Here is a 13,121-nt window from a genome sequence, read left to right on the forward strand (position 1 = left end):
AATTTCTACACTCTACTTGTGGTAGTAATGTCTTTCTCACACTACAAGGTTTCTTTTGAGTTCTTATCATTGGATTCCCTTAGGGCTTAGGGGCAGGGCACCTTTTTTGTTTGTTTGAATCGTTCGAGTCCTAGGGTTTCTTGATTTCTACTTTCTTCACATTAATAGTAATGGCCCTTCAATTATTTACAGCTCCATTTCATTATCCTTTAATGTATTCCTTTTTTCTGAGTAAGTGTGCACTTAGCCCATCATTACCATCCATTTCTATAGGTGTTTGAAGGAAGAGAAACTTGAGTACTGCAGTCTGACTAGCTAAAACTATATTTTGGTTACTATTAGAACTCACATAAGTGCAACTACCAATGCACAAAGCCTTACCCTTTATGAGAGTGCCCTTACAAGCTAGCTAACTGGTTAAACTGCCATACTCAAATTTAAAGAGTCGTCAAACAAGTTCATAGAGAAAAGAGCATGCATGCATAAATTGCAGGCGGCCAACAATATCCCACTATCTCTACAATACTCAACTCACCTAATTGAGTATTACTAGATACAAGAGATATACCCCTACGACACAACAGTTTTTTCTCGTTCCTTAAACATATAGGGTTTCAAATGTTGATGCATGACTTAACGGGTGCTCCACCGGAAGCCGAGCCGCCGAAGCCCAACCAGTAGGGTTTCGTGAAGTAGAAAGGCTAGTTGGCGCAAGGTGTTTGATTGACTCCGAATTTGGTTGCTTCCTGGCAAGCATATTCCTGGAATCGTGCGATTTGCTGATTGCGTTCTACCAACAATTCATAGCCAATCCTAGTTTTGATTCATGCATTAGGTTTGCATTTTGAGGATTTTTTAGTATGCTCCGAGATATCTTATACTCTGAGATTTTTAGCGGTTAGATCGTTAATTAAAATGAGAATCAAAATTAAGCTTTGAAAATTTAAAGGTCGAGATGAAACAAAAATGCCGGCAGCCGGTAACCAGGTTACCGAACTTGAGACTTATTTCAGTATTAAAACTGAAAACATGATTAGACAAAAGAGCTAGTTGGTTACTTATGTCACGTAAATCGGTGAAACAATTGGCATATACATGGCTAGGATGATCCTTTTTAACGAGGCAGCCCAATCCATTCAATTGGATCAAACAGCACCGAAGTTGCAAAAGTAGCTTTACTCTTCCAGGCCCAAGCCCACCGCATACGGAAAAGAATATCAACTTCCATTTATGGAATTGCTTTCTAATAAATCAACCCCACTTTCATTTCTGTGCTGAATCAAACAAACTAAGAACATTCTTGCACTGTCAACCAATCTGATTCTGACATTGAAAGCAGCACCGGTTGAGTAATCTAAGCAGTGCATCAGCTTTTCTTCGAGTTTCAAAGGATCCATCAGCAGCCAAGCTTTGCAGTCTCCACGGAAGAGTGATCGAATTTTCCTGCCCTCTTCGAGAAAAGATGAAAAAGAATAGGCACTAAAATACTGCTCTTTTCAATCTCCTCCAACTCTTCGAGCAAGCACCGGCAAGGCATTGTCGATAACGCCTGCCTTGTTATCCATCAACAGCGCAATAAGTAGAGGAATTTCCTCGACAAACACAACCTGACCTTGTTAGCATTGTAAACTGCAAGACTGAAGAGTGCTATGGCAGCATCTTTTTACCAGCTGGAGCGCCTTCTTTCAAAAGTCCACCGATTCTGAAATGGGTCCAGGGTGCTACACCATAAAACTTAAGACTATGAGATTTCAATCCTTCTAATATTTGAAAATTTCTGTTCTTCCAGAAAAACAACTATGATTGATCACAAAACACCAATTTCCCTCCTTTTTGACACAGCCCTTGTTCGCCAACGGAGTTGACAACCTTCCCATAACTGAACCTCAAAGGCATTCTCCCCAGCACCCTATGAAACTCACCTATACACTCCCCTCTCCTCTTCCTATGCTTTGTTTTCCTACTACTCAATCCCACCTGTGCAACCTCCCCAATCAATCCTCGTCGTGCATCACCATCATCATGATCATTGCGCGCATCCCCCCAATCCCTAACCCTTTCGGCTCCGACCAATATAGGCCCTGCATTAACCTCATCCGCTGCCACAAAATTCATCAATATGTCCTCGCAGTTTTGCATCCTATCCACGATCTTCCTCATGCTGGCCATCACCGGTCCTCCTGCACAGCTGTACCGAAACAAATACTCGCTTTTCAAAAGCATAAACTTGGTGAGCATGATAGAGTACTTGTCTGGATGAACAGTGTAGATCCACTCTTTCCTTGACAAATCTATGTCATGTGACCTGACAAAGAACCCAACCAGCCGATCCGGGTTTGATCCCCACATTTTAAATGCAAATTCGAAGGATTTCGGGTCAACTTCAACATCATCATCACAGACCAAGACTGCTCGGGTCTTAATTTCGGGCCTGGGGAGGAACCGATTATTGAGGCTGTCAGATGCTTGGCGGATTACAGAGATGCCACCGAATCCAAAGGAGGAGTCTGTGAGATTGCGAGCCAGTTGGGACAAGGTCTGGGATGGGGTGGAAGGGTTTCCCCAAAGCACAAGAATGTATGAAACCAAAGACGAGGCCGCATACGTGGAGACGATGGATTGAAGGAGAGGGATGCGAGACTCGGAGTAGCCATTGATGAGTACGGTTAGCTGGTCAGAAATGAGATTTTGCGGGTCCTGTTGGGCTTTGGGGTTGCAAGGATCAGTCGAAAGTGTACGAACAGATAGCACATGAACACCCCCAGAGCTCAAGATGACTAAAAACATGAGAATTACAAAGATAGTTGGACATGAATTCATCATCTCTAGTGCCTCCTTGTTTTTCTAACTCATAAGAACTTATGCATTAACAAAACCCTAACCCTTTCGATTTCGGAACATTCTCGAATACAAAAACTCCCTGTTTGTGAAAAGATTAAAAAAAACAAGATTATCAGTCACACGCACAAACAAAATTCACCGAAACAAATCGCATTCTTATTCTTTCCAATAAATTTCATCTCAACAGCAACAAACAAATCGAAGAAAACATAAAATTAAATTTAAATTTATACTCGCAAATTGTAATCAAGCTAACAAATCAAAATATGAGATTGGAGATGGCGGTACCTGGAATCGAAGGTGGAGAATTGAATCGACGCAGAGGAATCAAGGTTTGCGATGGAGAAGGGAATATCGATTTGGGCATCAGTTCCGTCAGATTTGAAATGCACAGTTTTATTATTATTAAAAAAAAATTATAATGTTTAAAACTACGAACCAGATCCTTTTCGGATCCCAAAAAACCTGAGCAGCCTGAGAAATGATTCTGGACCGTTGAAATTTAATCCAACGGTTAAAAAAAGGAGTTCCTTAATTGTAACCGTTGGATTAAATTTCAAGGGTCCTGATTGATTTCTCAAGCTGCTCAGTTTTTGGGGATCCGGTTCCTAAAACTACAGCTGGACGTTGTCGTTTTGAGTATACCTCTTTCGAAAAGGGCGCGCGTAACTCAAAAGTGCCGGTTTTGGGAAAATCAACATTAAATCATCCTAAGCTAGTAACTAATTAGGGTTTGAGAAGCGATTAAAATGGAAATTATTATAGTTGGGCCCATGGGAAAATTTTTTGATAGCCCTAAATGTTTAATCATGCTTGCCGTTTTTGATTAATTTTTTCAATTGGATGATCAAAAATAAAGGAAAACTAAAACTCACCTCACTTTATGTGTAAATCAGTTCTTAGTGACGTCCACTTAAATGACACAGGTACATTGTCACATTGGGATCCCATACCAATAAAATAAAGACGTATGGATAAAAATTTACACATATTTATTTTAATGCAAAACATTACTGTAGCAGTATATTCATGTCATATAAGTAATTTCAATTCTCAATATAAGATTTTGTGTAAATCAGTTGTCAATAGGGATTTTGTAGTGTAATACGGGGGATAGTAGAGTGTTCGCGTGTAATAAGTAGAAGAGAGCCGATCATAATTCATAAGAGAGGAATGCGACAAAAACAGGAGAAATAAGGAAAAGAGGCCCTATTTTGGTGGAAGTGTGCTTATTTCAGCGGGAAATGAAGAGACCATTGCGATTTGCGACTACTGATAATCCCCCATTTGCCCTAGCAGAGCAAACCCACTTCTCCCCAACCCACTCCAGGTATTTATTTTTATTTGGGTTATTCAAATCTGTGATTTTTTACCTTCTAAATTTTGTTTTGGGTTTTGAATTTTTTGAATTTGTTGGCATAATTCGACTTGTAAGTTGATTTCTTTTACTGATTTTCCCATTTCAGTTGTTATTGGCGGCTGAGGTGGTCTCCGCCGCTCACGGTGGCGAGTCGACACTGGTAAAGCTCCCGCCAAGCTTCAATTTTTTTTAACTTTTTTTTTGGGTGAATAGTTGCACCCAGAGATGTTTAGATTTGTTTTTTTTTTCTCTTCCATCTCCCATCTATCCATTTTCTTTAGTTGTTCACTAGAGCAATTATGATATGGAAGTTGATCCGAGGCAAATGTTCGAATCTATCATAACATAGCCGTGAGGCGCTTAACGTTTTTATTTTGTAAATTGTCTATTTTATTGATGTTTAAGTGTTTTTGGCTGTGCATTATGTTATGTAAATTTGTATGACTTTTGTTCGAGTTTTGTGACCATAATCTTTTAGAGTTGCATCTTAATGTTGTACGACTTTTTTACTTGATGGGTTTTTCGTATACCTATAGTTTAAAACTCTAGAAAAAAACCAAATCGAAATCGCCATTGCTGTATTTCAACCAAGGATTCTATTTCTACCCATCAAATCAAGAATTTCAACAGCACTTCTTTGATCTTATTATTTCAACTTCCCCTGTTGTGAATCATATGTACGCAGCTTTCGATTTGTAAAGCATTGAGAATGTGATTGCTTTGGACTATAAACATCAATGTCAATGCATGCATCAATCCGACACCACTTGGTAGGATAATACTTTGTTGTTGTTTTTATAGGTGCATGCATCGCAACTGTTGTTAATTAACTGTTCTATGCCAATATGGATTTTTTGGTTAAACGTTTCAATCTTTTTTTGTATTTTTAGGAACACCATGGATCCGAACATCATCCTCAGGGAGTTAAAGAAGCGTTTCAAGAACAAAATCAGGGAGGTGGAAATGGAGACTGGCAGCCAAGATTTGGATCTCACCCGTCTTCTAGCATCCGCTATGAATTTGAACCTTTTTTACATGTGGGTGCAACTGTTAATTTTGCGTGGGTTCATTAGCAAGTTTATAGTGAACTTTAAGCTCATGCTAACTATTGATCTTTTGCTATCGGTACAGGTTCTGGTGATGATTTATAAGAAGGGGTTCGCCTACGATAACACCAAACCGAAATATGATCGGACCCTGTATGATTTGAAGAAGCTAAAAAGACAGCTCCGAAGGATTAAGGCGGCCCTACATGGAATGAATTTGGAGGCTGGTGAAGATGAAGATGAAGATGAAAAGTTCGCAACTCTTCAAAAGTGGAAACACGCCGGTCGTAATGTTGTGCTGTTTCGCTGTTGTTTCGGCTTGAAAGCCTTTTTCGTCCTCGTCTGGGCCACTATATATCAGGAATTATACATTCCATGAATGAAAATGATAATTGTGTTTGTTAGTCTGCTGTGTAATGACTTCTCAGGATGCTACATAGTTTAATTAATGGTGAATTATGTTTTCCTTTCAAGTTGGTTCTGCATATATCGTACCTGTGTGGATCACAGTTTTTTATGATTACAAATAAAATCGTCCCAGCTAGTACCTAGCCTCGTCCTGCAATGGACTCCTCTGTCGCCATAAGGATTGAGAAGTAATGGAAGACATGAGGCATTATACGGCGGGAAAGATCTGATGTGTGTCCCATCCTTTTGTTTTGAGCTGTTTTTAACAGTTACTTGTAGTTGTCAACTTGTTCAGGCGAGAACAACTTAGATGGTACCCCAACCATATGGTTGCATGGGAGCCTTGGATGTTCTTGTCGGGGGTTACCATTGGCTGGACTCCAATGGAACCCTGGTAGGATAGGCTCATTACGTGACTGGTGCTGGCAAGGCCGTTCATGCAAGGTCCCTTGTTTCATCAATGTGAGATTTATTCCCAATAGACACTCTGTACTTTCGTCGTCCGATTCAGTTGAGGCTTCTGTTTCAATGATAAAAGTCATGGCGGCAAAGCAACGTTGGGGAAAGAGTGACGATAGGCTGGGGGCAGAGGACTGACTTGATCTCTTCCCTGAGACCAAATGAAAAGGAAAAAGGTTAATAAATATTAAAACATTAACAAAACAAGCTATAAACTCATATAAACAAAATCAAGAATTGTGATGAAATCAAACTTAAAAAAAAAGACATTACATAAATGCTTCAATTGCAAAGCTAAAAGCTTGACAATGAAACCAAACAATAAAAATGAAAAACTACTTGCAGAAGGAGAAGTGGAGAAGTGGGGTGCTCAAAGACTAAAGCCATCTTCAATCGAAGGCTGGCCAGAGGACACGTTTTAACCTTCTGGCTCTCCAAGAAATTAATATTTTAAAGAACAGTACAGGACCATATTTGTCTCCATCTTCAACCGAGGGCCAAAGGGCAATAGGGCTCGTTTTAGCCCTATCACAAAAAATCGTCTCCAACCGAGGGCCAAACATAATTTATTATTAATTTTTTTTTACTACAACTTAAATTCAAATCCAACAGCTAAGTGATGTCAGCTAGCTGTTGGATTTGAATTTTTTTTTTGGCTATAAATAGGATGGATATTGGGCTATAATTCACACAACTTTAAATTCAATCTATTTCAATTCAATCTCTTTCACTTCAAGTTTGCAATGAATTCCAACTTTGGATCTTCTTTGAATTCCAACTAGAGGTCCTCATCCAATTCCAAATTGGAAGAAAAATGGGCGCAAATGAGATGAGAAGATAAGGAGCCTGATGAAGAAGTTCAAGCAAGGCGCAACAAACAAAACAGAGTAGCAGCCATGGTGTGTCAGCCAACTGAGGAACAACCTCAATGGGGTGGCTATGTTGTTGGTCACTCTTACAAACCACGAAACAGAGCAATGACGCATGCCAATCTGATGAACAACTACTTCAACCCCAACTCGGTGTACATAGAAGAGGATTTCAGGGGTCGCTTCCAGATGAGGCGTCATGTCTTCGAGCATTTACTTCATGATGTCTAGCAAGTCAATCCATACTTTTGACAAAAATGAGACAGAGCAGGCCGCCCTGGCTTCTCACCTCATCATAAAGTTACTATTGCACTCCGAATGATGGCCTATGGCTCCCTAGCTGATTCGATGGATAAAACCCATGGTATGTCTGAGTATACATGCCTTGATACTCTTGAACAATTCTATGACACAATTGTTCAAGCTTACAAAGAAGAGTACCTCCCGAGCCAAATCAAGAAGATCTTAATCGGCTCATTCGCAAAGCTGAAGATCGTGGGTTTCTGGGCATGATAGGATCATTAGACTGCATGCATTGGGATTGGAAGAACTGTTCCACCGGATGGCAATGAGACTTCTGCGGAAGGTCGAGAAAGCCAATTGTTGTGTTAGAGACGGTTGCCTCATATGACACATGGATTTGGCATGCTTTCTTTGGAGTCCTTGGATCCCAAAATTACATTACAGTTCTTGGGCGTTCACTCTTCAATCGCTTGACAGAAGGTAAAACACCTTAACTTGACTACTACATCAACGATCGTTAATATAATATGGGGTATTACTTGGCAGATGACATCTACCCAAAGTGGGTGACACTTGTCCAAGCAATTCCAAACCCTAGGAATGATGTGGAAAAGTTTTTTACCTTACACCAAGAGGCATACTGGAAAGATGTTGAGAGAGCTTTTGATATTCTACAAATACGATGGAAGATCATCAGCAAACCGGCAAGAGGGTGGAGTCAAGAAAATTTGGACTCCATCATGATGTCTTGCATTATATTACACAATATGATAGTGGAGGATGAGCGAGATGGGTATATTGATGGAGAGTTCGATGATGACCAAGAAGATCCAAATAGGTCAAGAAGGGCTCGTGCAAAAATATATGATAGGCCTAATTTGCCTTTCAATCCAAGAACTGGTAGTATCTCTATAAATGACTACATGAGGCGCAATAGAATGATATGTTCTAGTGCCATAAACAAGTACCTACATTAGGATCTTGTTGCACATTTTTGGGCCAAAAATAGCATGGAGTGGGCGTTTAAGTTTTATGTTGTATAATTTTTATGTTGATTAATGTTATTTAATGTTGTTTCATATTGTTTAATTAGGCCTGGTAATTCTTGACACGACACGACATGACACGAAATTAACAGGTGTTCGAGTTGACACGATAACGAATCGGGTGTTATCAAGTAACTCGATAAGCACATGTTAAGATAACGGGTTGGTTCGCGTATACACGTGGGTAACACAATACACAATAAACAAAATATTAATTTAATAATTTTATAACCCTAAAAAATACTATAATAATTATATATATATATATATTAATTTAACAATTTTATATCCCTAAAATCTATATATATATATATATATATATATATATATATATATATATATATATATATATATATATATATATATATATCTACATAATAAATATATATGGCCTCGTTTGACAGCTCGGACTGTATTGACTATTTCAGTCGAATAGGATAATTTGTCATCGGATAGTACTGACTATTTAGTCGAGCGTACTGATTATTTAATCGGGCGTTTGGTGCAGTACCGGATTAAAAACTCAATTCATAAAAAATTATCATGTTCATTTACTTCCTCGAAAGGATTGAAGAACATTTAGGGCATTGAGTTTCACAATTTAAAACTAGCAAGAGAGATGGAAAAAGAGCCAGCTTGATTTTGTTTTCAGCGACCCGACTAATTAATACCGACGATTTGGAGTGTATAAGTTATCCGGCGTACGTCATATAAAATAGGCCGGACTGCATAAATAATCCGGTGCTTATTAAATAGGGAATGACACCAAACACCATATAATATTAAATAGTACTATCTGGTGTGTTATCCGGCATGCCAAACACGCCCTATATATATCATTGAACTTGATGAGATACGAATTATACAAAACTAATTTCAACGATCCAATAGTCAAACTTGTTTGTATATGCTTTGAGATCGCATCAGCAAAAAATCGCAAAAAACAAACATTTAGAGATCAAGTAACGGGACAAAACTTTTCGACGGTTATAAAACAAAAAATCACGATATAATAGTTATTTTAACTCCGATTTTGATGCTTTTTTACAGCTACACTCCTTGACCCTATATGAATACAATAAATGAATTCGATCTTCAATTTAAAATATTTACACTAGTGAATACCACAAAATCTTATGCTATACTTAATGAAAGTATGAATAAACTCTTAAGTGTTAGTGAATCTATTGTTTTGATGTGGTACACACATTCTACGAAACTAGTTTCAACGATCCAACCGTCCAACATGTTGTATATACTTCGAGATTGTATACAACAAAAATTGCAAAAAAACAAATATTCAGAGATCAAGTAACGTGACAAAACTTTTCGATGGTTATAAAATGAAAAATCATGATTTAACGGTTATTTTAACTCCGATTTTGATGATTTTTTTACAGCTACACTCCTTGACCCTATATGAATACAATGAATGAATTCGATCTTCAATTTAAAATATTTACACTAGTGGATACGACAAAATCTTATGTTATACTTAATGAAAGTATGAATAAACTCTTAAGTGTTAGTGAATCTATTGTTTATATGGGATACGCATTCTACGAAACTAGTTTCAACGATCCAACCGTCAAACATGTTTGTATATACTTCGAGATCGCATACGCCAAAAATTACAAAAAAATAAACATTCAGAGATCAAGTAACATGACACAACTCTTTGACGGTTATAAAATGAAAAATCACGATTTAACGGTTATTTTAACTTCGATTTTGATGAGTTTTTACAGCTATACTCCTTGACCCTATATGAATACAATGAATGAATTTGATCTTCAATTTAAAATATTTACACTAGTGTTAGTGAATCTATTGTTTTGATGTGATACGCATTATACGAAACTAGTTTCAACGATACAACCGTCAAACATGTTTGTATATACTTCGAGATTGTATACGCCAAAAATTGCAAAAAACAAACATTCAGAGATCAAGTAACAGGACAAAACTTTTCGACGGTTATAAAAAGAAAAATCACGATTTAACGGTTATTTTAACTCCGATTTTGATGATTTTTTACAGTTACACTCCTTAACCCTATATGAATTCAATGAATGAATTCAATCTTCAATTAAAATATTTACACGAGTGGATACAACAAAGTCTTATGTTATACATAATGAAAGTATGAATAAACTCTTGAGTGTTAGTGAATCTATTGTTTTGATGGGATACGCATTATACGAAACTAGTTTCAACGATCCAACCGTCAAACATGTTTGTATATACTTCGAGATTGTATACGCCAAAAATTGCAAAAAAGAAACATTCAGAGATCAAGTAACAGGACAAAACTTTTCGACGGTTATAAAAAGAAAAATCACGATTTAACGGTTATTTTAACTCCGATTTTGATGATTTTTTATAGCTACACTCCTTGACCCTATATGAATACAATGAATGAATTCGATCTTCAATTTAAAATGTTTACACTAGTGGATACCACAAAATCTTATGTTATACTTAATGAAAGTGTGAATAAACTCTTAAATGTTAGTGAATCTATTGTTTTTATGGGATACGCATTCTACGAAACTAATTTCAATGATCCAACCATCAAACATGTTTATATATACTTCGAGATCGTATACGCCAAAAATTGCAAAAAACAAACATTCAGAGATCAAGATCAAGTAACGGGATAAAACTTTTCGACGGTTATAAAACAAAAAATCATGATTTTAAGGTTATTTTAACTCCGATTTTGATGATTTTTTATTGCTACACTCCTTAACCCTATATGAATACAATGAATGAATTCGATCTTCAATTTAAAATATTTACACTAGTGGATACCACAAAATCTTATGTTATACTTAATGAAAGTATGAATAAACTATAATAATTATATATATATATATATATTAATTTAACAATTTTATACCCCTAAAAACTATAATAATTAAATTTAAAAAATTAATGACCATTAGATCGGCTGAGATTTAATCTCAGCCGTCCATTGTGGGCTATCATTCTCTTCTCTCTCATTAACTTAGAGACTCAAATCATTCTCTTTGTCTCTCTCGATCGACCTCACGCGGTGCCTCACCCTTACCTCAGTCTCAGTGACCTCACCGGCTCACCTTCCTCGTTGTCCTCGACCTCACCCAGATTATCACCCTCACTCAGTCACTCTGTCAGTCCTCACTCTTCACCTAAATTGCGACTTCACCGATTCACCCACTGTCCATACCAGTACCACCCAAATCCAGCTCCTGAATTGAGCTCTCGGTCTCAGTCCGCACTCCTCTTCACCACACAAGGTAAGAAATTCCTGCAATAAACTCAAAGGTTTCTGAATTAGGGCTTTTGGAATTACGAATTTCTGAAATTAGGGTTTCTAAATTAGGGCTTTTGGAATGAGGAATTTCTGAAATTAAGGTTTTTGAACAGGCACTCTGAATTAGGGATTTTGAATCGACGGGATTTTGAATAGTCATTAGAGCAAATGTTGTGCTGATCTATTTGCTATAAATAATAATCACAACTGTTTGGTTACATATTGCAACTTGCAAGCTACCTACGTAACCGGATCAAGTATTTGGTCTAGACAATTGTTGGTCTAAACTTGCGAAGAATCCCTTGGCCAAATATTGAACTTTAGAGTAAAAACGTAATTGTTTTTGTGAAGTTCTGCAAATTATAGTATACCTTTTTGCTAATTTGAATAGTGTACGTTTTTGCAAATTATAGTATTTTGGCTAATTTGAATATAGTGTACCTTTTGTAGCAGTATGTTATATATGAAGATGCTTACTATTTGCCAGTGCAATTGATATGGATATGGGAAATTTGCTTACTGTTTTCCAGTGCAATTATATATGCGAAATTGAAATAGAAATGGATATGTGAATTTGAAATGGATATGGTATGAAATTGAAATTATAGTATTTTGGCTAATTTGAATATATTTTTCTTAACGGGTCATAATGGGTCGGGTCACTTTACCAGTTGGGTAAAGTGACCCGACTTGTTAAGGACTTGTTAAGATAACAGGTGTGACACGACACAACCCGTTAAGATAACAGGTGTTACATGAAAACGACACGAACATGACTGACACGACCCGTTTGCCAGGCCTATGTTTAATGTTGTTTCATGTTACTTAATTTAATTTAATGTTGTATAATGGCATAGGAAGTTATAGGAAAAAAATAGAATTTAAAAAATATATGAAACGAATTTTGTAAAATAGAAGTTATAGGAAAAAAAATAGAATTTAAAAAAGATATGAAACAAATTTTGTAAAATAGAAGTTATAGGAAAAAAAATAATTTAGAAAAAATATAAAACAAATTTTGTAAAATAGAAGTTGTAGGAAAAAAAATAATTTAGAAAAAATATAAAACAAATTTTGTAAAATAGAAGTTATAGGAAGTTATAGAAAAAAAATAGAAGTTATAGGAAAAAAATTGAGTAAATAATAAAAAAAATTAAACTGTAAAAAATAAAAAATAAAAAAAAAGGGCTAACTGACGTCAGCTAGCTGTTGCATTTGAAATTTGGCCTGTCGGTTATATCCAACAGAAATGCTAAAAATTTTAACCTAACTCGAGGCTGGTTGGATTGGGCCAGCCGGTTGGCCCTTTGGCCCTTTCAGATTCCGTGGGCCCATAAGCCCTTTGGCCTAGCCCTCGGTTGGAGACGGTTTTCGTGCTATTTTCTGCACTCTAACCCTCTAGACCCTTCGGTTGGAAATGGCCTAAGAGGCCAGAAATGGGAAAAGAGATAGAGAGAGAGAGGGGCAAATCCAATAGCTAATTTGAAATGTCATATCACTCGCCCAATAACTTGGCTTCTCAATAGACGAGGAGTTCCTCCTCAAAATTCT

General features: G+C 36.9%; 2 protein-coding genes across 3 annotated transcripts; one reads left to right on the forward strand and one right to left on the reverse strand.

Moving 5' to 3' along the window:
* Positions 1 to 956: 956 nt before the first annotated feature.
* Positions 957 to 3,293, reverse strand: LOC103441199 (glycosyltransferase family protein 64 C3-like). Its single transcript, XM_008379902.4, has 2 exons — positions 3,130 to 3,293; positions 957 to 2,920 (listed from the first exon to the last, which is right to left on the reverse strand). Exon 2 carries the CDS (start codon positions 2,821 to 2,823, stop codon positions 1,798 to 1,800), a length of 1,026 nt encoding a protein of 341 aa, XP_008378124.3. The 5' UTR covers positions 2,824 to 2,920; positions 3,130 to 3,293; the 3' UTR covers positions 957 to 1,797.
* A 729-nt stretch (positions 3,294 to 4,022) lies between these two features.
* On the forward strand, positions 4,023 to 5,720 carry LOC139198324 (uncharacterized). 2 transcript variants are annotated; one of them, XM_070826856.1, is made up of 4 exons: positions 4,023 to 4,171; positions 4,308 to 4,361; positions 5,092 to 5,238; positions 5,333 to 5,720. In XM_070826856.1, exons 1-4 carry the CDS (start codon positions 4,086 to 4,088, stop codon positions 5,340 to 5,342), a joined length of 297 nt encoding a protein of 98 aa, XP_070682957.1. In that variant the 5' UTR covers positions 4,023 to 4,085; the 3' UTR covers positions 5,343 to 5,720. The 2 variants fall into 2 exon arrangements, with proteins under 2 accessions (XP_070682957.1, XP_070682956.1); XM_070826855.1 differs by lacking the exons at positions 4,023 to 4,171; positions 4,308 to 4,361 and adding an exon at positions 4,877 to 4,971.
* Positions 5,721 to 13,121: the final 7,401 nt, after the last annotated feature.

Source organism: Malus domestica, chromosome 08, assembly GCF_042453785.1.
Source record: "Malus domestica chromosome 08, GDT2T_hap1".
NCBI lineage: Eukaryota > Viridiplantae > Streptophyta > Magnoliopsida > Rosales > Rosaceae > Malus > Malus domestica.

Coding starts and splice junctions, on each gene's coding strand:
- LOC103441199 (XM_008379902.4), bottom strand. CDS start 2,823: ATGATGAATTCATGTCCAACTATCTTTGTAATTCTCATGTTTTTAGTC.
- LOC139198324 (XM_070826855.1), top strand. CDS start 4,939: ATGTCAATGCATGCATCAATCCGACACCACTTG. Junction 4,972..5,091: donor CATCAATCCGACACCACTTG/GTAGGATAATAC, acceptor TTGTATTTTTAG/GAACACCATGGATCCGAACA. Junction 5,239..5,332: donor AATTTGAACCTTTTTTACAT/GTGGGTGCAACT, acceptor CTATCGGTACAG/GTTCTGGTGATGATTTATAA.